The sequence below is a fragment of the Bos javanicus genome, chromosome 21 (genome assembly GCF_032452875.1).
Source record: "Bos javanicus breed banteng chromosome 21, ARS-OSU_banteng_1.0, whole genome shotgun sequence".
Taxonomy (NCBI): Eukaryota; Metazoa; Chordata; class Mammalia; order Artiodactyla; family Bovidae; genus Bos; species Bos javanicus.
In genome coordinates, this window is record NC_083888.1 from 24,591,489 (window position 1) to 24,615,441 (window position 23,953).

The 23,953-nt window shown below is 38.2% G+C and overlaps 1 protein-coding gene across 4 annotated transcripts in view; it reads left to right on the forward strand.

Moving 5' to 3' along the window:
• Window positions 1-23,953, forward strand: part of BTBD1 (BTB domain containing 1) — a 51,948-nt gene that overhangs the window by 20,588 nt on the left and 7,407 nt on the right. For all 4 annotated transcript variants that reach the window (XM_061394544.1, XM_061394545.1, XM_061394543.1 and 1 more), the window contains 2 exons: window positions 6,963-7,160; window positions 17,449-17,641. In XM_061394544.1, coding sequence (XP_061250528.1) covers window positions 6,963-7,160; window positions 17,449-17,641 — 391 coding nt within the window. The remainder of the gene's footprint in view (window positions 1-6,962; window positions 7,161-17,448; window positions 17,642-23,953) is intronic.

Consider the following 23,953-nt stretch of genomic DNA (forward strand, 5'->3'; position numbering starts at 1 on the left):
GACATATGGCAAAATGTCTTTTTTCCTTTTCGGAACTAGATACATAGAAAATAATTACTATGCAAATCCAAAATGTGAAGAGAGCTCCTCATAATGGGATGTTAGGAGAATCTTGGCACAGGAAGTTCTGACATGGGCCTTAGGGAATGGATAGTATTTGGGTAATGAAGAGGGGAGGGCATTAGAGGCAGGTAGAACCACATGAAGTAAGCGTGTGTAGAGGATGGGCAGTGCAGGGCAAGTGAAATCCAGGGTGTGGGGGCCATGTAGTCACAGGCCCAGGAGTTTGAATTTTGTCATGTAGGGTAGCAGAAAGAGCGGATCCAGCCTATAACTCTAAATATCATCATCATCTAATGAGCTCAAAATATCTTTTATCTTATACTGGGCTCCAAATTTGTGTAGCCAACTATTTACTTTACATCTTCATTTGGAGCTTTTATAGGCATTTCCAATAGCACAGCTAAAAGAAAGCCATTGATTGTCCCATACTCCCTGTTGTCTTTTCTGTTCCTTTCCAGTGTTGTTGTTGTTGTTGTTGTTTTAACTCTTCCTTAATGGCACCACCATGCATAACTAAAAACCTAGAAGTTATTTTTAACTACTCTCTTTCATACCCCACATGCAGTTTATCAGCACATGTTCTCTGCTCTCCAGTCAAAATGTATGCTGAGGAAATTCCTGGTGATCCAGTGGCTAGGAGTTGGTGCTTTCAATGCTGGGCCCCGGTTCAGTCCCTGGTCGGAGAACTAAAATATGACAAGCTGTATGGTGCAGCCCACATCCCACCCCCTAAAAAATAGTATCCTGAGTTCTGACTATGTCTTACTTTGTCTGTTGCTCCTACCTGGTCTAAGTCACTGTTCTCATTCACCTGGATAAGCTCTGTGCTCTCCTGTTGTCTCCCTGCTGCCACTCACTCTTTTTTTTACTTTATTTTTATTTTTTATTGGAGTATAATGCTTTACAATGTTGTATTGGTTTCTACCATATGACATTGTGAATTAGCTATCAGTGTGTGTGTGTACCCTCCCTCTTGTGCCTCCCTCCCACCCCTTTAGGTCATCACAGAGCACCTAGCTGTGCTCCCTGTGCGATACAGCATCTTCCCACTGGCTATCTGTTTGCATACGATGAGGTGTATGTTTCAGTGCTACTCTTTCAACCCGTCCCACCCTCTCCTTCCCCTATTGTGTCCACAATTCCCACAGACACATCTGTGTCTATTCCTGCCCTGCAGATAGGTTCATCAATACCATTTTTCTAGAGTCCATATATATGCATTAATGTATGAATATTTATTTTTCTCTTTCTTGCATTTCACTCTGTATAACAGTCTCTAGGTTCATCCACCTCAGATCAACTGACTCAAGTTTCTTCCTTTTTATGGCTGAGCAATATTCCATTGTATATGTGTACTGCAACTTCTTTATCCATTCATCTGTTGGTGGACATCTATGTTGCATCCGTGTCCTGGCTATTATAAATAGTGCTGCAGTGAACATTGAGGTACAGGAGTATTTCTGAATTACAGTTTTCTTATGGTATATGCCCAGTAGTGGGATTGCTGGGTCAAGTTGTTTCGTCGCTCAGTTGTGTCCAACTGTGACCCCATGAACTGCAGCACACTAGGCTTCCTGTCCTTCTCTGTCTCTTGGAGTTTGCTCAGACTCATGTCCATTGAGTCAGTGATGCCATCCAACCATCTCGTCCTCTGTCACCCCCTTTTCCTCCTGCCCTCAGTCTCTCCCAGCATCAGGGTCTTTTCCAGTGAGTTGGCTCTTCACATCAAGTGGCCAAAGTATTGGAGCTTCAGCATCAGTTCTTCCAGGGTTGAATATGCAGGGTTGATTTTCTTTAGGATTGACTGGTTTGATCTCCTTGCTATTCAAGGGACTACAGAGTCTTCTCCAGCTGGGTCATATGGTAGTTTTATTCCTAGTTTTTAAAGGAATCTCCATACTGTTCTCCATAGTGGCTGTATCAATTTACATTCCCACCAACAATGCAAGAGTGTTCCCTTTTCTCCACACCCTCTCCAGCATTTATTGTTTGTCGATTTTTTGATGATGGTCATTCTGACTGGTATGAGATGATACCTTTTTGTGGTTTTGATTTGCATTTGTCTAATAGCGAGCAATGTTGAGCATCTTTTTGTGTGTGTGTTGGCCATCTGTATGTCTTCTTTGGAGAAATGTCTGTTGAAGTCTTCTGCCCATTTTTTGATTGGGTTGTTTGTGTTTCTGATATTGAGCTGCAAGAGCTGCTTAAATTTTGGGGACTAATCCTCTGTCTGTTGCTTCATTTGCAGTTATTTTCTCCCAACCTGAGGGTTGTCTTCTCATCTTGTCCACTCACTCCTGCTTTCATCCTGTCCATTCTCTACACAGCAGCAAATTATATCACCTCGGCTTCCAGTGTCTTCCCACTGCAATTAGAGTAAGATTCAAATCGCTTACAAAACTTACAAGATCCTGCATGATTAGGCCTTTTATTAGGGTAGGCCACGCTTGGGCATGGTGTTCATAACAGATATACCCCAAAATGCAAGCTCAACACATTTGCACAGATAAACCCCCCAAATGCATACTGTTTCCAACACAAAGAAATTGATTTCACACTCACACAGCAGTCCGAGGCAGTATCCCTGGCCGGTGATTAGCTTTCTGCTACTTCCTGTGGCTGAGTTATTATCTGTACCTTGCTGACAGATGGGAAAACACCCATGTTTTATGAGCTTTGGCCTTGAAATGGCACCCTCGTTTTGGCTCTTACTTCACTGGACAGAATTCAGTCACCAGACCTCTCCTCACTTCAGGGGAGGTGAGGAGATGCACATGATTCACATCCCAGGAAGAAGAGAAAACAGAAGTTTTGTAAAGAGCTGGCAGTCATTACTTACCCTCTCTCTCTCTCACCTGTCCCCTGCCATTCTTTTCCTCATTCGCTGTGTTCCATATACACTGGCCACAGTTATTTTGATTTTTTGAGCCTTTGTATTTGTTATTCCTTTTGATTGGAATCCTTTTCCCCACTCTAAATCTTTGTATTATTGTTGTTCAGTCACTCAGTCGTGTCTTACTCTGCAACCCCATGGACTGCAGCATGCTGGGCCTCCCTGTCCTTCACCATTTCCCAAAGTTTGCTCAGACTCATGTCCACTGAGTAAGTGATGCCATCCAACCATCTCATCCTCTGTTGCCCCCTTCTCCTCATGCCCACAATTTTTCCCAGCTTTAGGGTCTTTTCCAATGAGTTGGCTCTTTGCATCAGATGACCAAAGTATTGGAGCTTCTTTGTATGGCTACCTCTTTCTGATCATTCAGATCTTAGGTTAAAGGAGACCTGAGATGCGCCATCTCACACCTACTTAAAGTAGATACCACATTCCCCTAAACAATCCCTGTTCCATTATTCAGATTTATTTTTCTCTTAATATGTATCACTCTCTGAATATCTTGTCTGGGTCTTTGTTTATGTATATGTTGATTGTCGACCTTCCCCTTCTAGATTGTAAACTTCTTAAACTCTAAACTCCTTTGTCTTGTTTACCACTATACCTTCAACACTGAAAGCAGTAGAACACAATACGTGTTCAGTTAATATTTGTTAGACTGATTGGCTGTGTCTAGAATGTTGCCTTTCCTTCCCATCTTGGCTGGTTCTTACTCAGTCTTCATGTCTTGGCTCAGATTATAACTCTGCAGAGACTCCTTTCTTAAAAGCTGCAACCCTCCCCCTTCCATGAAATTTAATATATTCCTGTTTACAGTAACATCTCTGTCTTGGTTTGCCTGTCTATTGCGTATTATCGTGGGAAGGATTTATACTCTTCCTGCATTATCCTGAAGGGCAGGCACTACATTAGGTTCCTCCCCAGCACCTGCACATTGTGTGCTCTTGAGTTTTTGTTGAGTTACTGGATGTTTGAGAGCCCTGAACACTCCACCTGTTGGCAAGGAAGCATGACTCAGTCCCTGTTTCTTTCCTTTGAAGGGGCATCAGGTGCTCCACTTCAGTCCACTCATGTGAAATAATGCTGCTGGCATCAGGGTGACTCACTCCAAGAAGCTGTTTTGTAAATAGCTTCTACATTAGTCGTGCCATTGGGTCCTGGAAGTCTTGAAGTAGCTCCTTGCACAGGATGAAAACCCCATAAATATTTGTTGATTGAATTTGACTCGGCAGTGGTTTATATTAAACCCAGTATTGTATTATGTATATAAATATAATCTTATGTGCTTTCATGATCTTTATTAGGCTCTCAGCTGTCATTTCTTATTATAACACATCCATCAATAGAAGACCTGTGTGTTCTCACCTCATAGTCTAGTTTGTCTGAAGTGTACTTGTTAAGACTTGGGAATGAAAGAGCAGTCTAGGAGCTGAGAGGAAGCAAGCCCTGGCTTCAGGAGCTTTTTTTCAATAGCTGTTTTACATTCTGGGGGTGCTTTTTCTCCTCTGGCGTTTGAATATGTGCTCTAGAGGGATATGCTTACCTTTTTACAAGTAGTGAGATACTGTTTCTCTTGCAGCATTCTGTCAAAGGAAAAAGATAATATATCCTTTGAAAGAACAGAATCAATTTACATTATGCCAGGGGCAGTATAATGTGCCTTTTTATTTTTTTAAGTCTTTAAGTTTCTGTGTTTATCTTTTCTGCAGTTACTAGCATACAAGGTAGCATACAATGTAAGTTGGAAGTTGTCTATTTTTCTATTGAATGATTAAATATTATGGTAATGATGTTTTCCTAATTCTACAACTATTGAGGTATACTGATTTACATTCATTTTCTGGGTTTTCCTGGGGCCTTAGTTTATACACATCTACTCAGCTGTTAGAGAAGAAAAAAGCTTGAGTTTATGAAAATCAAAGGGTTATGTTTAACCTTTTCATTTTTAACATACTCTTGAGCCCCTTCTGTGTTCTAGGGACTGTGACGTCTTCGCTGGAATGATACCTGTGTTTGTTATTAAATCTATATTTGGTTCTGGTATGAATGTGTAGGCCACTGCAGAATAAAATTTTGTTTTTAACAAATTTTTCTGAGGTGTGTGTTTCTGGGCAATTTAACTGTATTTTAATGTTTTCATTGATTTCTACAATATAGCATCCTCATTTTTATTTAAACTTAAAATACAATTGTTAGATATTTTGTAATAGTGCCTACTGTATTGAGGGTCTTTAGAAAATCTTGAACAATCTCTTTTTTTTTTTTTTTAAAGAAACAAAGCTTTCATTTTGGCCATTTGAGAAAGATACCTAAAAAATGTTTTACTTTGCTTGTCCTTATTAAACAATACATATTGACTATAATTTAAGATTCTTCTGGTTATTAGTAGTCATTATTATCAGTATCAGTTATTGTAAACTGAAGCCGTCAGGTCTCTGAAGTTCTTTTAACATCTCTCTCTCTTTGTGTAGAAGACTCCACACCGTCCTTTTCAAGTACTTCTGTCTACTTTTCAGAGTTTTCCTCTCTTCTTGTCCCTGTTAGATTGCAGCATGTCATCTCGTGTTAATGAGTTACCCTCTAAAGCCCTTTTCTCTGAACTTACTGCTTCTGGTCTACTGTAGCTTAAAAATAACTCAGCCTATTTTAATTTTGCCCATGATAAGAGGAAAGGATTCTGAGTGAGGGCCTGAGTTACGGTCATGACATTTATACTCAGATGTCAAATAGGACTTCAGACTTAGTACGTCCAAAATTAAACTTCAGCTTCTCCCCACTTCCTCTCCCCACCCTACTTCTGCATAGTTGCTCTCATCTCAGTTGGTGCCACTGTCAGCCCGCCATTGCTTACCATCAACCTGAAAGTTACCCTGGACTTAGGCTTCCTGTCACCCCTTTATCCAATCTGTTAGGAAGTCTCCTGTCTCCTTTCAGAATATACCGTGAATCCTATCATTTTTCACCACTTCTGTCTGGTCCAAGCCACCATCACCTCTCACCTGGAACCCCACAAGAAGCTCCCTACTGATAGTGTTTCCACTTTTGCCTCTGTTACCATCTCTTCTCATCACAGCTTCCAGAGTGGTCCTTGTAGAGCATAAAATGTCACAGCCCAATACCCTCCAGAGAGGTTCCTTTTTCACTCAAAAGCCAAATGATCTGCAGGATGCCTTATGAATGCATCCTGCTTCCCCCGTGTTCTAGCTTCCTCACCTCCTACTTTCCCCTCTTGCTCACTCCCCACCACACTGGCCTCCTGGTTCTTCCTCCGACACGCCAGGCACGCCCTCATAAGAGACCCTTCACACTGGCTGGTCCTGGAGTGCTGCTTCTCTTGAGATGTCTATCTGGCCTACCAACCCTGACCCAAAGCCTCCTTCAGATCTTAGCTCACATGAGGCCAATCCAAACCATCCTGTTTTAAGCTCCATTTCTGATTATTCCACTTACCCTGCTATTTTTTCCTACATTTCTTATTTGACACATTATAACTTACTTATGTGTATTTAATGTTTCTCCCATTAGAATGTAAGCTCCATGAAGGAAAGAATTTTTAAACCTTTTTGTTTAATGATGTATCCTTGGTGTCTAAAATAGTACCTGACACATTGTGAGTGGTTAATCAGAAATATTTGCTGAATGAATGAATTAACTGTAATCTGTAGACTCTATGAATTTGTTCATTACTGATTGGGAGCCTTTTACTCTGACTTATTATTCTTATCCTGGATATTTAAGTATGCTTGTAAATGGCATGAAATATATGAGGAGATACTGTATCTACATACATAGATATGATAATAAGTTCAATATTAACTTTCTGGTAATTTTTTAAAGAATTCTTTGCAGTTCCTTTAATTCTTTAATATTTTTAAATGTAGAATCTATAGCTTTAAATAACCTATTTTTTATTGAGAGTTGAAATTTTAATATAAGCATATTTGTCAGTATTTTGTTAAATAGCAAAATATTCCTAATTTGACTTATTTTTGTAAATTACTTGTAGACACACTCTGTGCAGTTCTAGAAAGAGACACTCTAAGTATTAGAGAATGTCGACTTTTTGGAGCTGTTGTACGATGGGCAGAAGCAGAATGTCAAAGACAACAATTGCCTATGACCTTTGGAAACAAGCAGAAAGTTCTGGGGAAAGCACTGGCCTTGATCCGCTTCCCATTGATGACCATTGAGGAGTTTGCGGCAGGTAAGGCTGTAACTTGTCCAAAATCTACTTGAAACTATTGCAATGGGCAGTCAGTCTCCCTCTGCGAGAGAGAAAAAGAAGCTATTCATGTATATACATTTGTGTGTGTAATGTCCTCCAGTTCTCCTGATAGCCCTTGAAGATATATTGTAGGTTATATATCTTTTAAAAATATTATGAATACATAGAAGTTATACGGTATCTTATAGGTTTAAGAATGGAACCTGGGAGGGGTTAAGCACCTTACCCAGAGTTACAGTGACAGATCTTTCTGACCCTTAGGGTTGATGCTTCTTAGTTCTATGACCAGTTCTTATTTCCCATATCAACACTGGGTATATTCTGCTTCTAAGTCATGGCCAGATTGATTTAAAAGAAAAAAATCTCATAATTGTTTACAGTTATACTTCTTTATGTTTATTGGCCATTTGCATTTTTTTCTTAACATTCATGACTTTTATTCTGTTGAGGTATTCAAATTTTTCTTATTATGTTCCAGTATTCTCCCAAGTTGTTGTTGCTGGTTGGAATCATTTTTTTCTTTCTGTAAATTGTTTATAACATCTACCTAGTAAAGTGGATAAATACTGTGAACACACCTATGTAACCACACATACCACTTTATAGTACATTATCATATCCCTCCAGTCTCCTTCATGCATGTCTCTCCTAGTCTTTCATCTCCCTCCCAAAGGTGACTACTTTCTGGCTTCTATAAATGAGTTTTGTCTGTTTTTAAACTTATTATAAAGGAAGCCATGCATTCAGCATGTATTCTTTTGTGTGTGGCTTCTTTCTCTTGACATTATGTCTGTTAGATTCATCTACGTGGCTGTGTGTGGCACAACCACACACTTTTTCATTGCTGCATAGTCTGTATGGATGAACCATGATTTATTTATCCACTTTACTGTTGGACGTTTGTGTTGTTTCTATATGGGACCATTGAGAACATTCTTATACCTGTGGCTTGGTGTCTATATGTGAACATTTCTATGAGTGGGAGCAGTATAATTGCAAAGTTGCAGAGTGTACATATGTTAGCATTGGTAGATCCTACCAAACAGTGGCCCAAAGTAGTTGTAACAGTTCACAGCCAAATACCAAACTTAGTCAAGTGTTCATTCCAGTTGCCTCATATCCTCTCCATTCAGTTCAGTCACTCAGTCGTGTCCAACTCTTTGCGACCCCATGAATCGCAGCACGCCAGGCCTCCCTGTCTATCACCAACTCCCAGAGTTCACCCAAACTCATGTGCATCGAGTCGGTGATGCCATCCAGCCGTCTCATCCTCTGTTGTCCCCTTGTCCTCCTGCCCCCAATCCCTCCCAGCATCAGGGTGTTTTCCAATGAGTCAACTCTTCCCATGAGGTGGCCAAAGTATTGGAGTTTCAGCCTCAGTATCAGTCCTTCCAGTGAACACCAAGGACTGATCTTCTTTAGGATGGACTAGTTGGATCTCCTTGCAGTCCAAGGACTCTCAAGAGCCTTCTCCAGCACCACAGTTGAAAAGCATCAGTTCTTTGGCACTCAGCTTTCTTCACAGTCCAATTCTCACATCCATACATGACCACTGGAAAGACCATAGCCTTGACTAGATGGACCTTTGTTGGCAAAGTAATATCTCTGCTTTTTAATATGCTATCTAGGTTGGTGATAACTTTCCTTTCAAGGAGTAAGCGTCTTTTAATTTCATGGCTGCAGTCACCATCTGCAGTGATTTTGGAGCCCAGAAAATTAAAGTCTGACACTGTTTCCCCATCTATTTGCCATGAAGTGATGGGACCGGATGCCATGATCTTAGTTTTCTGAATGTTGAGCTTTAAGCCAACTTTTTCACTCTCCTCTTTCACTTTCATCAACAGGCTTTTGAGTTCCCCTTCAATTTCTGCCATAAGGGTGGTGTCATCTGCATATCTGAGGTTATTGATATTTCTCCCGGCAGTCTTGATTCCAGCTCGTGCTTCTTCCAACCCAGCGTTTCTCATGATGTACTCTGCATATAAGTTAAATAAGCAGGGTGACAATATACAGCCTTGACATACTCCTTTTCCTATCTAGAACCAGTCTGTTGTTCCCTGTCCAGTTCTAACTGTTGCTTCCTGACCTGCATATAGGTTTCTCAAGAGGCAAGTCAGGTGGTCTGGTATGCCTATCTCTTAAAGAATTTTCCACAGTTTCTTGTGATCCACACAGTCAAAGGCTTTGGCATAGTCAATAAAGCAGAAATAGATGTTCTTCTGGAACTCTCTTGCTTTTTCGACGATCCAGCGGATGTTGGCAATTTGATCTCTGGTTCCTCTGCCTTTTCTAAAACCAGCTTGAACATCTGGAAGTTCACGGTTCACGTATTGCTGAAGCCTGGCTTGGAAAATTTTGAGCATTACTTTACCAGCGTGTGAGATGAGTGCAATTGTGTGGTAGTTTGAGCATTCTTTGGCATTGCCTTTCTTTGGGATTAGAATGAAAACTGACCTTTTCCAGTCCTGTGGCCACTGCTCAGTTTTCCAAATTTGCTGGCATGTTGAGTGCAGCACTTTCACAGCATCATCTTTCAGGATTTGAAATAGCTCAACTGGAATTCCATTACCTCCACTGGCTTTGTTCAGTGTATATAATCTGACAGAAGACTTGTATCCAGAATATGTTAGACACATATATAATGTGTGTATATACAGTTAATATCCCCCAGTCTGTGAATTGTCTTTTCATTATCTTAATGCTGTCTTTTTATAAATAGAAGATCTTAATTTTAATGAATTAATTTATCAATCTTTTTGTTTAAGGTGAAGGCTTTTTTTGTCTTCCTTAAGAAATTTTACCTGCCTCAAGGTGATAAAAGATATTCTCTTAAGTTTTCGTCTAGGAAGTTTATTGTTTTTCATTTAACTTTTCAGTCTGTAATCCAATTGGGTTTTTGTTTTTTGTGGTTTTTTCCCCCACACACGTGTGTGGTGTGAGGTTAGGGGTCAAGATTCATTTTTTCCCCATGCGACTATGTATTAAAAACTACCCTTGCCTCCATGCCCAGCAGTGCTAAAGTGACTCTTTGCAACCCCATGGACTTTAAGCCCTCCAGGTTCCTCTGTCCATGGAATTTTCCAGGCAAGAATACTGGAGTGGGTTGCCATTTCCTCCTCCAGGGGATCTTCATGACCCAGGGATTGAACCTACGACTCCCACATTGCAGGCTGCTGCTTTGCTGTCTGAGCCAGCGACAATGATAGTGAGAGTGAAACTTGCTCAGTGTCGGACTCTTTGTGACCCCATGGACTAATTCTCCAGGCCAGAATACTGGACTGGGCAGCCTTTCCCTTCTTCAGGGGGTCTTCCCAAACCAGAGATCGAACCCAGGTCTCCTGCATTGCAGGTGGATTCTTTATCAGCTGAACCACAAGGGAAGCCCAAGAATACTGGAGTGGGTAGCCTATCCCTTCTCCAGCGGATATTCCCTACCCAGGAATCAATCCGGGGTCTCCTGCCTTGCAGGCGGATTCTTTAGCAACTGAGCTACAGCAGTGCTAACTTTTGTAAATCAACTCACTATATATGAATGAATCTATTTCTGTAATATTTATTTGACTCTGCTGTTGTATTATTTATACTTGAACCAATCTGTGGAGTTTTCATTTCTGTAGTTTTAAAGTGAATTTTGAAATCTGATAGTGAAAATCCTCTAGCTTTGTTCTTCTGTATTATCTTGGCTATTCTTGGTCTTAAGTATTTTCATATAAACAATTTAAGCAGCTTTTTAGTTTCCACCCCAAAAAAAAGTCATGGGTTTCTGATTGGAATTGCATAGAATCCATTGATTGGTGTGGGAATAATTGATATTTTTATGATACTCTATTTTCTAATCCATAAACTTTGATTTAAGTCTTTAAACATTTCTCTTAGTAGTATTAATATTTGAGTTTTCTGGTAGCCGTCTTGCATATTTTTTGGTAGGTTTATTCTGTACATATTTGGCTTGCTAAATGTTATTACAGTGATTGTTTTTTTAATTTTCATGTCCTAATTAATTGTTTGCCAGTAGAAGTGCAGTTGGTTTTCCTGTATTGACTTTGTATCTAGTGACCTTGCTAAAATCACAAATTCTAATAATTCATTTGTAGTTCATTGTGCATAGTCTACATGTACAGTTAGGTGATCTGCAAACAATGATAATTCTGTTCTTTCCTTCTAATCCTTAAGACATTTCTTTTTCTTGCCTTACTGTATGACTTAGAAGCTTGAGCGTGCTAAGAGGTATGGATAAGTGGATATCTTGTATTATTTCATCTTAGGCAGAAAGTTTTCAGTATTTCCCAACAGAGGAATTTATGCTTGCTGTAAATTTTTTGTAGATAGCTTTTATTGGATTAAGAAAGTTTCCTTCTATTACTACTCTGCTAAGAGTTTTATTGTGAATTTTATCAAATGTTTCTCCTCTGTTGAGATAGTGATGCAGTTTTCCCCTTTAATTTTCTTAATATGAATTGTTTGATTTTCCAAGTTAAACCTTTGGATTCCTTACATAAACCAGACTTGGTTGTCATGCATTATTCTTTTTATATATTACTAGATCCTCTTTACCAAATTTAAAAAATATTTTAAGGACTGCTTCATGAGTGAAATTAGTCTATAATTTTCCTTTCTTGTAATGAAATTATCAGATTTTTGATTATCAAGTTTATGCTGGACTCATACAAAACTAAGGAATATTTCTTTTTTCAGTATTCAAGAGTTTATATAAAATTGGTGCTATTTTTCCTTAAATGTTTAGGGCAACTCATCAGTGAAGCTATCTGGATCTAGTGTTTTCTTTGTGGAAGTATTTTAATTAGAGATACAATTTCTTGAGTAGAGTAAGACTTTTCAGGTTTCCTCTTTTTGTAACAGTTTCATCTAGACCTTTAATTTATTAATGTGAATTTCATAATATCCTTTTATTATCTCTGTGAAATCTAAATTATGTCCCCTATTTCATTTCTGATAGTGATTTATTGTGCCTTTAATCAGCCTTGCCTAGGAGTTTATCCATTTTGTTAGTTTTTTCCAAGAACTGAGTTCTGGCTTTATTAATTTCTTTATATATGTTTTCCATTTCACTGATTTCTGCTTTTTTCTTTATTATTTCCTGTAATTTTAATTTGCTGGGGATTATTTACTTAGTCATTATGACTTTTTGAGATATACCCAAAACAGTGGCTTTCAACTTTATTCTTTTCATGTCTAGTTTTCTGTCTAAACATCCATTTTTCCCCCAGAAATTTTGATATGTTGTATTTTCATTGCCATTCAATACAAATTATTTTCATGGTAATTTTTTTTTGATCCAAGGGCTATAAATACATAGCTTAATTTTCAAATATTTGGGCATTTTTCTTCCCAACATTAAGACAGAAATTTCTCTTTAACTGTTTATCTCTTAGCAGCTCCTTTCTGCTTGGTTTCTTGGTGTCATGGTTTTCTCTTTCTTGTGCATAGCTTAGGAATTGACCAATACTTCAAGGAGAAGTCATGCACAAGATGTTGATCTTGTTTGTCTATTAAGTATTCTCCTCCAGATCATTGTCTGGCTGCCTTGGTGGCTTTTTGTCTCTTCAGTTGAGTGAGGACTACAGTTTCTAGATTGCCCGTTTCTGTGTGACCTTAAAGCTCTGTGAAGCAGATCAGCAAGTATTCCAAGGGGAAAGTGATGACAAATATAGGGCTTAATCTCAGTACACTTTGCTTCTGAAACACTGTCTCAGTTGTTCACTGTTAATGTGAAATAACTGTTTTATGTACTGTTTCATCTATGGTTCTCCAGGCAAGAATACCGGAGTGGGTAGCCATTCCCCTCTCCAGGGGATCTTCCCGACCCAGGGATCGAACCTGGGTCTCCTGCATTGCAGTCGGATTCTTTACCATCTGAGCCACCAGGGAAGCCCATAGTTGTTCTCAAACGTAGGCTGTTCCATCCCACAGACTTCTTAATATTTTTGTGTAGTCAAATAACATTTCTTCTTTTGCTGTTGTGCATGCTGTTTTCTGTTGTGCATATTATTCTGTATTATATTTTTCAAAAATGTTTTGGGGAGAATTCCCTTTGTATTCTCTTTTTTGCTACTGTGTGTGTTTAACACTTTTTTTTCCTTCTAGAGATTAGGAAATAATAAATTTGCATTTAATTTTTTCCCTTTCAATTTTCTTAATTCTCCATTTCATAATAAAACAGTATTTATTGGCCTTTCTATTTCAGATATGAATGTTAGTATGGTGTTTCATCCTTCCACCTTTTGACTACTTTAGGTAGATTGTACACCCACACAACATGCTGCAAAAATACAACTCTCTTAGACTTAACTATAGGTTGTATTGGTTTTAGTGCTCATCCCGAGTGTATTCCTGATTACTTTCTTTAGACAGGTATGTGGTATGTATCTGAAAGTGTTTTTCATGATCTGAAGACTTCTTTTTTCAACTAAGGAAATTTTATTATACAGGCATTCCTTGGAGATAGTGTGGGTTAGATTCCAGACCACCGCAATAAATGGAATATCACAGTAGAGTGAGTCACACAAATTGTTTGGTTTCCCAGTGCATATAAAAGTTATATTTACACTATATTGTTGTCTATTAAGTGTGCAGTAGTATTATGTCTTAAAAAACAAAGTGCATAACTACATTTAAAAAGACTGTTGCTAAAGAACACTAGAGCCTTTAGCAAGTCATAATTTTTTTGCTGGTGGAGGATCTTGCCTTGATGTTAGTGGATGCTTACTAATCAGGGTGGTGGTTGCTGAAGATCAAGGTGGCCTTGGCAATTTCTTGAAATAAGACAACAGTGAAATCTGCCACATTGATTCCTTTTACAAATTGTTTCCTTTCACAAGTGATTTCTCTGTGGTAGGCAATGCTGTTGAATAGCATTTTACCCACAGTAGAACTTCTTTCAAAATTGGAGACAACCCTCTCACACTCTGCCATTGCTTTATCAACCACGTTTATGTAATACTGTAAATCCTTTGTTGTCGTGACAACAGTCCTCACAGCATATTCACCAGGAGGACATTCCGTCTCAAGAAACCTCTTTTCTCATCTGTAGAAGCAGCTCCTTATGTGTTCAAGTTTTACCATGAAAGTGTAGCAGTTTAGTCACATTTTCAGGCTCCACTTCTAATTCTAGTTGTCTTCCTGTTTGTACCACATCTGCGGTTACTTTCTCCACTGAAGTCTTTGAACCTCTCAATGTTACGCATGAGGGGTGCAATTTACTTCCTCTAAACTTTGTTTGGCTTTGATATTTTGACCTCTTCCCATGAATCATAAATGTTCTTAGTGGCATTTAAAATGGTGACTCCTTTCCAGATTTTCAGTTTACTTTGCCCAGATGCATCAGAGGAATCTGTAGCTTTACAAAATGTACTTCTTAAATAATAAGGCTTGAAACTCTACACTCTTTGATCCAGATTTAGCATAATTCTTAAGGACCCTAGGATTTTCAGATTGGTGAATGAGCCTTGAGTTCAGCTGAATGTCACCAGCTGTATTAATCCCTAGCAAGAGAGTCAACCTGTCCTTTGAAGGCAGGCATTGACTTCTCCTCTCTAGCTGTCAAAGTCCTAGATGACATCTTCTTCCGATGGAAGGCTGTTTGTCTACATTGAAAATCTGTTGTTTTGTGTAGTCACCTTCATTAATTATCTTAATTAGATCTTCTAAATAAGTCATTTCATCTTCTATATCAGCTACTTCACCTTGCCCTTCTATGTCAGGGGGCAACTTCTTTCCTTACACCTCCTGAACTAACCTCTGCTGGCTTCAGATGTTTCTTCTGCAGCCTCCTCACTCTTCTCAGCCTTCACAGACTTGAGGAGAGTTAGGCCTTGCTCTGGATTAGACTCTGGCTTAAGGGACTGTTGTGCCTGGTTTGATCTGTCCAAACCACTCAAACTTCCTCCACATCAGCTTTAAGGCTATATCGCTTTCTTATTATTTATGTGTTCAGTGGAGAAGCACCTAATTTTCTTCAGGAATTTTTCCTTTGCATCCATAGCCTGGCTAATGTTTGGTGCCAGAGATCTAGCTTTTGACATGCCTTCCTCATTCAGCTTAATCATTTCTAGCTTTTGATTTAAAGGAGACATGTGTGACTGTTGCTTTTTTTTGAAACACAGGAGGACACTGTAGGGTTGTTAATTGGCCTTATTTCATTATTGTTGTATCTCAGGAGGAGATGGGAATGGCTGATCAATGGAGCAGTCAGAACACACACATTTATCCATCAAGTTCACAGTCTTATTATGGGTGTGGTTCAAAACTATTACAGTAGTAACATCAAAGGTAACTGATCACAGATCATCATAACAAATACAATGGAAAAGTTTGAACTGTTGTAAGAATTACCAAAATGTGACACAGAGGCACAAAGTGAACAAACGCTGTTGGAAAAATGACGGCAATAGACTTGTTTGGTGCCACAAACCTTTAATTTGTGGGAAAAAATAAAAATATATCTGCGAAACATAATAAAGCGAGATGTACCAGTACCTTGAATTACTGCATCATCCTATTTTTGTTAGTTCTTAGGAATGCTAGTTACTATATGTTGAACTCTGCTTTTTATCATCCATTTTAATAACGTTTAACATTTTAATTCTTTTGTCTTACCTCTTGTTATTCTCAGAAAGTTACATGAGTTTTCACCTCCATCTCTCTTCTGATCTTATGCAGTTCCAGTTCTATTGTTTTTTTCCCCCTCTAAAATGCATGTTTTAAGTTTGTAATTGTATTTTTTCTTCTTTACAGTCTCTATTCAGACTATTCTCTATCCAGAGATTCCAAATGAACCATAGGGCACACACATATTTTGTGTGTGATATTTTAAAATATTTTATTAAAAATTAGGGTGTTTTCTGTTAAAATATGATTTATAGCTTCCTAAACCAAATTTCACTGCAGATGGTGATTGCAGCCATGAAATTAAAAGACGCTTACTCCTTGGAAGGAAAGTTATGACCAACCTAGATAGCATATTCAAAAGCAGAGACATTACTTTGCCAACAAAGGTCTGTCTGGTCAAAGCTATGGTCTTTCCAGCAGTCATGTATGGATGTGAGAGTTGGACTGTGAAGAAAGCTGAGTGCCGAAGAATTGATGCTTTTGAACTGTGGTGTTGGAGAAGACTCTTGAGCATCCCTTGGACTGCAAGGAGATCCAGCCAGTCCATTCTAAAGGAGATCAGTCCTGGGTGTTCATTGGAAGGACTGATGCTGAAGCTGAAACTCCAATACTTTGGCCGTCTCATGTGAAGAGTTAATTCATTGGAAAAGACCCTGATGCTGGGAGGGATTGAGGGCAGGAGGAGAAGGGGACGACAGAAGATGAGACGGCTGGATCGCATCACCGACTCGATGCACATGAGATTGGGTAAACTCCGAGAATTGGTGATGGACAGGGAGGCCTGGCGTGCTGCGGTTCATGGGGTCACAAAGAGTCGGATGCAACTGAACTGAACTGAACTGAAACCAAATTTCTAGTGTATTGCAATCTCTTATTTAAATTGTTTTTCCAGCCTTGGAAGAGATCTCCTGGCATCTTTTATGAGGAATAGCATTTATTCCTGGGTAAATTTAAGCAGTTTGGAGTTTTCTCAGAAGCAGTGAGTGAGAGAAGTATAGCATGTGAGATGCTGCTTTCCCAACTCTTCAAGTCTTAACTCCTGCCCTCTGCTAATTTCAAAATCTCACAGTGAAAGAGCACTGTGCCATCTATTTCCACCTGTATATATTCCATTGTTCAATTATAGCCTCAGACAGGTGAGGAATGGAAAGGTCAGAATAAGTCTTGTCTACCACTGTAAGCATTTCTTCACTTTTCCTTTCTGATAAACAGAATCCTCAGAGAGGGTGAATGGATAGCAAAGTCCAGAGATCTTTCTCTGAGCTCAAGGTTTCACCTAAGCTTTGATTTATCAGTGATTTGCACACTTATATATTAGGTTAACCTCAGATGAATTTAGTAAAAGTTTTAAATATATGCTAAAATTACATATTATAATATGTAATTACAAAATTACATATTGAGTAAGTTCCTGGAGTTGGTGATGGACAGGGAAGCTTGGCGTGCTGCAGTCCATGGGGTCTCAAAGAGTTGGGCACAACTGAGCAACAGAACTGAACTGAACATATGCTAAGATTTTTTTACCTCATTTTTGCTTTACATCTTTCCCATTTGAATTCACCTTATTATGTGGACTATTACACAGTTAGGAATTGTAGTGAAGTTAGTTTTACTGAGGTTTATGCTTTTATTTCTACAGGTCCTGCTCAGTCTGGAATTCTGTCAGATCGGGAGGTGGTCAATCTCTTTCTTCATTTCACTGTCAATCCTAAACCCCGTGTTGAATACATTGATCGACCGAGATGCTGCCTCAGAGGAAAGGAGTGCTGCATCAATAGGTTCCAGCAAGTAGAGAGCCGGTGGGGCTACAGTGGCACGAGTGACCGGATCAGGTATCTGCCACATTGGAGTCTCAGGAGTGGGCAGAACAGGGGTTAGCCTTTGACTCTCTGTTCATATCCTGGGAGATGATTTACTACATTTTATTTTATACTTTGTTTAATACATGTCTAACTTGATACAGCAACAAGGGAGGCTTACTGGTCTCCTTACTGAATTATGAGCGAGGGAACCTTTCAGGAAACAGGTAAAGTAAGGAAGGATTGAATGGGGCTATGAGTTTTGTAAGGATTGTCACTGGTGGGGAGCTGAAGTCTAGACCTTAATTGACCAAACACTGTTTTAACAGTCTTAGGGCTACAGTTTAATACATTGAACATTAACTCAGTTTAATGTAAGTTTTTTCTTTGCATAGGTGTTACATGGAAAATACCTCAGTATACATTTATAACAATTTTGAATGGGAAAAAATTTTTTAATCTTAAAAGATGTATGCATATAACCCTTTTGGAATTTATATTTGCCCTACCGTGTTTCTTAGGCTAAATGTGAAAATAGGATATGTATCTGTTTTCATAAAACCTACCTTTTGGATTTTTCACTTATTGAATGTTAATAGCACTTTGGTGTAAAACTAGAAACTAACAGCAAGTTTGTTTAAAACTAGAACTCCCAAGGGGGAGAGGACTCCTATAATTATTGGGTTAAAATAGAAATAAAAATGCATTTGTGGCCTATTTAGTAGTAATTCACACAGTGAGAATACTATATATGAAAACTTAGGGGATGAGGCCAAAGCATCACAGAGAGAATTAGCAATAATTAACTACTTTTACTAAATAGAGTAGAAATAAATGATTTAACCATTTCACCCATGAAGCTAGAAAATGAACAGCAAAAAACCATATGAAAAAAGAAAAGAAATAGATAAAAATAGAAATTAATGAATTAAAAATAGTAGAATTGCTAAATCCATAAGCTGGTTCCTGAAAAAGACCAATAAAGTAAATCTCTAGCAAAGGTAATAAACTACATCTACAAATAATGGAATATAATCATATACTGAGGACGTTTTTATTTTAATTCTGGGTTTACTCTGTGCTAATAAATTGAACATCTTCATGGAATGGATCATTTTATAGGCAAATATAAATAATCAAAATTGACTGAAGAAGAAAGCCTGACTAGACCAGTTACCATGGAAGAAATTAAAAGTTATCAAAGAACTGTCCCTTCACAAGGTGGTTTTGACAGGTGAGTTTGATCAGACCTTCAGGGAACAAATTGTTTCCTTGAACATTCAAAGAAGAAAATACTTCTTGGTTAATTATTGAAGGAAGCCTAACCCTTATACAGGAATCTAACAAGCTCACTGATATAGAAAAGACATCCTACCAAAAATAGCTTATTGAGTCTGGCAGTACCTCACAAGGATAATACTATAAAAGCAAGTAGGTGTAAATCAGAAATAGGTGTACATCAACTATACTCCAATTTAAAAAAAGATAAATCAGAGTTGGAAAAATACATCCAGTGGAGATAAATATGCAAGATCCAAGTTCTGACATCTTAAGTTTGGTTCTGAAGCTGTAAAGTTACAGAAATTGAAGTGTTTATAACATGAAAGGCACACATATTGCTCAGGAGAAGTGTGGCCATTTCAGATACAGAGACTTAAGTTCCTCCTGTGGTTTCTTAAAAAGAGGACACTGAGTGATGCATTGAACATCTTTTAAAGCAGCATCCATCCAACAGTGAGTTTTGTAGGACTATTCCTAATAAAGTCCATCAATGGAAAAGGAGTGCAAAGAAACGATAAAAGGGAAAGTTTGTTTGAAGTTTGAAAGAATGGCTCAATACTAGTGTTACTTTAACTCACCATGGTAGCAGATCAAAGAAAAATAAACAATGTATTTGGAGAGATGTCAAAAACTTTTGATAAAATTTCACCCTCAATCCAGGTATAACTATTAATAGGCTAGGTCTAGAGGAATACTTATTTTAATACAATAGACTATTGAACCCTCAAGATAGGGGTGCCTGGTAACCTTGCTGATTTCAGCAGTATTCTTTTAACACTGATTGATGTAGGCATAAAGGATAAAGAAACATAGTAATTAGCACAGCGCTGTAAATCAAGTATACTTCAATATAAATAAATATTGGAAAGGAAGAGTCTTTTTCATTTTTTGCAGATAACATCTATGTTAGTAGTTCTGCAGTCCATCAGATCTAGGTCTCCCTCTTTTATAATAAATATTTTGTATTCCCCCCTTTAGTAACCTGAAGTGAAATTTATAATGTGTTTCTTTTTCTCTTTTAAGAGTAACTTTTTCTTGTATAATTATTTAGTTTTAGCTTTTTCTCTAGTCGCATTGAGCAGGAGCTATTCTCTAGTTGCAGTGCCTGGGCTTATTGCAGTGGCTTCTCTTGTTGCAGAGCACAGGCTTAGTAGTTGTGGTGCACGGCCTTAGTTGCTCTGCACATGTGAAATCTTTCTGGATCAGGGATTGAACGTGTGTCACCTGCGGATTCTTTATCACTGAGCCACCAGGGAAGCCTGTGTTTCTTTCTTTTTAAGTGGTATAATGGCTTAGTTGTAATGTAAAGGAAAATAAATGTAACTGATAGTAAAATAAAATGCATACCTCAACATGTAGGCACTTGGGCAGCAACAAAAGACAAGAAGCAATCAGACATAGTACCTGTGCACACCAGCACGCCGAGACAGCTGCAGGTGCAGAGAACAGGGTGTGGAGTGCTGCTGCCAATTTTGTCGTTTTCTTTAAAGGTTTTCAAGCAAAGCACATTACAGTCCATCCTATTTTTCCATATTTGAGAACTCATCTACTCACTAGAATTTATTTGTGACCCCCAAATCAACACCAGTAGCGCGTTCTCAGTCATTCCCAGGAAACATCTGAATCATTCTTAGAATTTAAGATTATACTCCACATAAGTCGGGTGTGTGTGTTGTTGTTTAGTCGCGAAGTCATGTCTGACTCTTTTGTGACCCCATAGACCGTGGCCCTCCATGCTTCTTTGTCCATGGGATTTCCCAGACAAGAATACTGGAGTGGGTTGCCATTTCCTTCTCCAGAGGGTGTTCTCAACCAGGGATTGAACCCTCATTTCCTGCATTGGCAGGAGCCTCCAGGGAAGCCTCGGGTGTGCATACATATTCCCCCAAGAGCAGTACAGTGGTTTAGTATTTGCTGATTCTGTGTTTGTGAAAACTATAAAATATAACTACCATAAACAATGAGAATTGACCAAAATTCTACTTCCTTGATTTGAATTGTAATCACCTCTTGTAAAAGTCAGTGAATATTAAAATTGCCGTAAAAATCTTTGCTCTATAAATAAGTCTTGATTAGGTTCAAGGCTCATAGTTAAAAACAGGTGTTTTATCTGCATGAATTCTGACCGGACACTTGAACTGATAGGGGTTCTTTGTTTTGGGAGCCTGTCCCAAGCACTGCAGCAAACCTGGTGCCCCTGGCTGCCTGCTAGTGGTGCTTCGTAGTCCTCATGGAAACAGCATACCTCGTAGGGGTAGGAAGCCTTTTGAGAACAAGTATTTAACCCAGACAGCTTCAGGATCAGTAAAAATCTGTTAGAACCAATAAAAAAGAATAGTGGTCAGTTACAAAATGTATTTACAAAAGCCAGTGATGTTCTCATGTCATTAAAATTCCATTACAGGGATGGATGGTGCTGGTGGTTAGCAGCAGTCTGAATGTGCTTAATACCACTGAACTAGAGACTTTAAAATACTTAAGATTGTACATTTTGTTATATATTTTGTCACAGTAAAAATTTTTAGGGAATTCCTGGCAGTCCAGTGGTTAGAACTTAGCACTTTCACTGCAGAGGCCCAAGTTCAGTCCTCGGTCAGGGAAACTGAGATCCTGCCAGCCACACAGCACAGCCAAAAAAAAAAAAATTTAATGTTTGAATTTTCATTTATAATAGTAAAAACAGACCCACCTGCAATAGTAACAAAGTAGCAGAATTAAATCCTATAGGAAATGTACAGTGTGGTATACCACCTAAAGAACTGGAGAACTTTGACTGAATTCAGACAGTATCTTTCCAAACTAACCTCTGTGTTATGCAGTTCCTTATAGAGGTCGCATGTTTTTGGTAGGGAGGGGTGGGTTGGCAAAACTATTCCAAAATTAATCTGCAAAAATAAATATTTCTTTTAAGAGAGTGGTATTAATATGAAAAATATTGTAAAGCTATAATAAGGTAGTATATATAAAGAGTTCAGAAACCAATCTAATGTAAATGAACATTCAGAATGTGAGGCAAGAATTAACCACTGGGAAAATAAAGTTCAGTCTTTACTGATGCCATCTTCCAGCATTTGCATAAATTAAAATTTTAACATTAAAAAAATGAAACTGAGAAAGTGTTGGAACAGAATGTTTATTATAAGGATGAGATAGGCCTTTCTAAACTTGGCATAGGTCATAACTGGACTACAAATAAGTCAAATGTTTACATCCAAAACCATAAAATTGAAAGATAAATGACAAATGAAACTTTCTGAAATGGATATTACTGACAAAGCATGAGCTTTCAAATCCACATGAAAAAGACACTCAGCCGAGAAATAGGGGAAAGAACATGGGTGGGATTTTCATTAAAAGAGAAAATCCAGTAGACAGTATGCATATAAGCAAATGTGCTGACTCATTAATGGTGGTGGTGGTGGTTTAGTCACTAAGTCGTGTCCAACTGTTGGGACACCATGGACTGTGGCCTACCAGGTTCCTCTGTCCATGGGATTCTCTAGGCAAGAGTACTAGAGTGGTTAGCCATTTCCTTCTCCAGGGGATCTTCCTGATCCAGGAACCAAACCCAAGGCTCCTGCATTGCAGACAGATTCTCTGCTGACTGAGCTAAGAGGGAAGCCCAAACTCATTCATAATCAAATATAAATAGAATTTGTCAGTCATCAGTTTCTCAACAGTAAAAAGATGATACTTGTAGTTGAGAGTGAGATAGCAGTGATTTTCATTCCTTCTTGGGTGTGAAGTTTTATAATCTGCCCAGAGAGCAGTTTGATAAAGTTCATCTAATACCTTAAGACTATACCTTTTTTTTCCCCCAGAAAATCTCCTTACAGGAATTTATTCTAGGAAATAGTCAAGGCATTGTGATATGAGTTAGCTATAAGGTTGTTCATTGTGGCATTGTTATATAACAACAAATATTGCAAACAACCTAGATTATCTAACATATAGGAATTAAATATAATGAATCGGTAATCTTTCGCCTTTTTATATGAAGTTATAAAAATATATACTGGCATGGTTTTTTAAATAGCGCATGTATATTCACAGAAAAAAGTCTATTTTTCTGTTCTTTAAAAATAGAAGTAAAAGTCTGAAAGGGAAATGCACCAAATTAAAAATGAAGTTATCTCTAGATAGTATATTTAGAGATGCTTTAAATTTTTCCTCTTATTTGTTTAGCTACATTTTCTAACTTTTTAAAATAGTATATTGCTTTTCTATAATAAAAACTACATTATAAATTTTTTAAATTTTAAGGAGAGTCTCATACTGGGAGTTTTAGCATGATGTTTAAGAGCATGACCTTTTGATTCATGCAGCCCTGGGGTTGTGTCCCAGCTCAGGTATGCAGTTTTAATCCAGGCAGATTGATTTCTCTAAACCTCAGTTTCTTCAACTATAAAAACTGAGGATGATAAAAATAATACTGTTACTTAGTATATAGAACTATTATGACTAAAGGAAATATTTCATATAAAGAACTGGGCTCAGTGCCTAACACAGGAAATGCTCATAAAGTGGTAATGGTGTGGTAGTAGTAATAGTAAAATTAAACTTGTGACTTCAATTCTTGAAACATGAAATGTTGAGGATAACTCCTTTATGTTATAGATTCTTTATTATTATACAGTTATTTGTGCCATTTGTGCTTGATGCTAGTTTTCATACGTTTATAAATGGAGTAAGGTGAGTCTGTTTCTTAACTATAGTAACCAGACTGGACCTGCTCGTTGTTCTAGTGTGGAATCCCATTCTGATCCACTGGTGTAACTCAGGTCCTATGCCCAAGTCCTCCACCACCTATTCTGTTACAGCAGCCTGCTTCCTTCACAGTTCTTAACACAGTTTATAATTAATGATTAACTCTTTGTTTACTTATCTATAATCAGTGTCCTCGACATAAGTGCAGTAGGGCCAGAGACTGTCTTGTTGACCATTATTTCCACAGGGCCAGGCGCAGTGCCTCCATCTAATAGGCCCTCAGTAGACCAACCTAGGTAGCATATTCAAAAGCAGAGACGTTACTTTGCCAACAAAGGTTCGTCTAGTCAAGGCTAT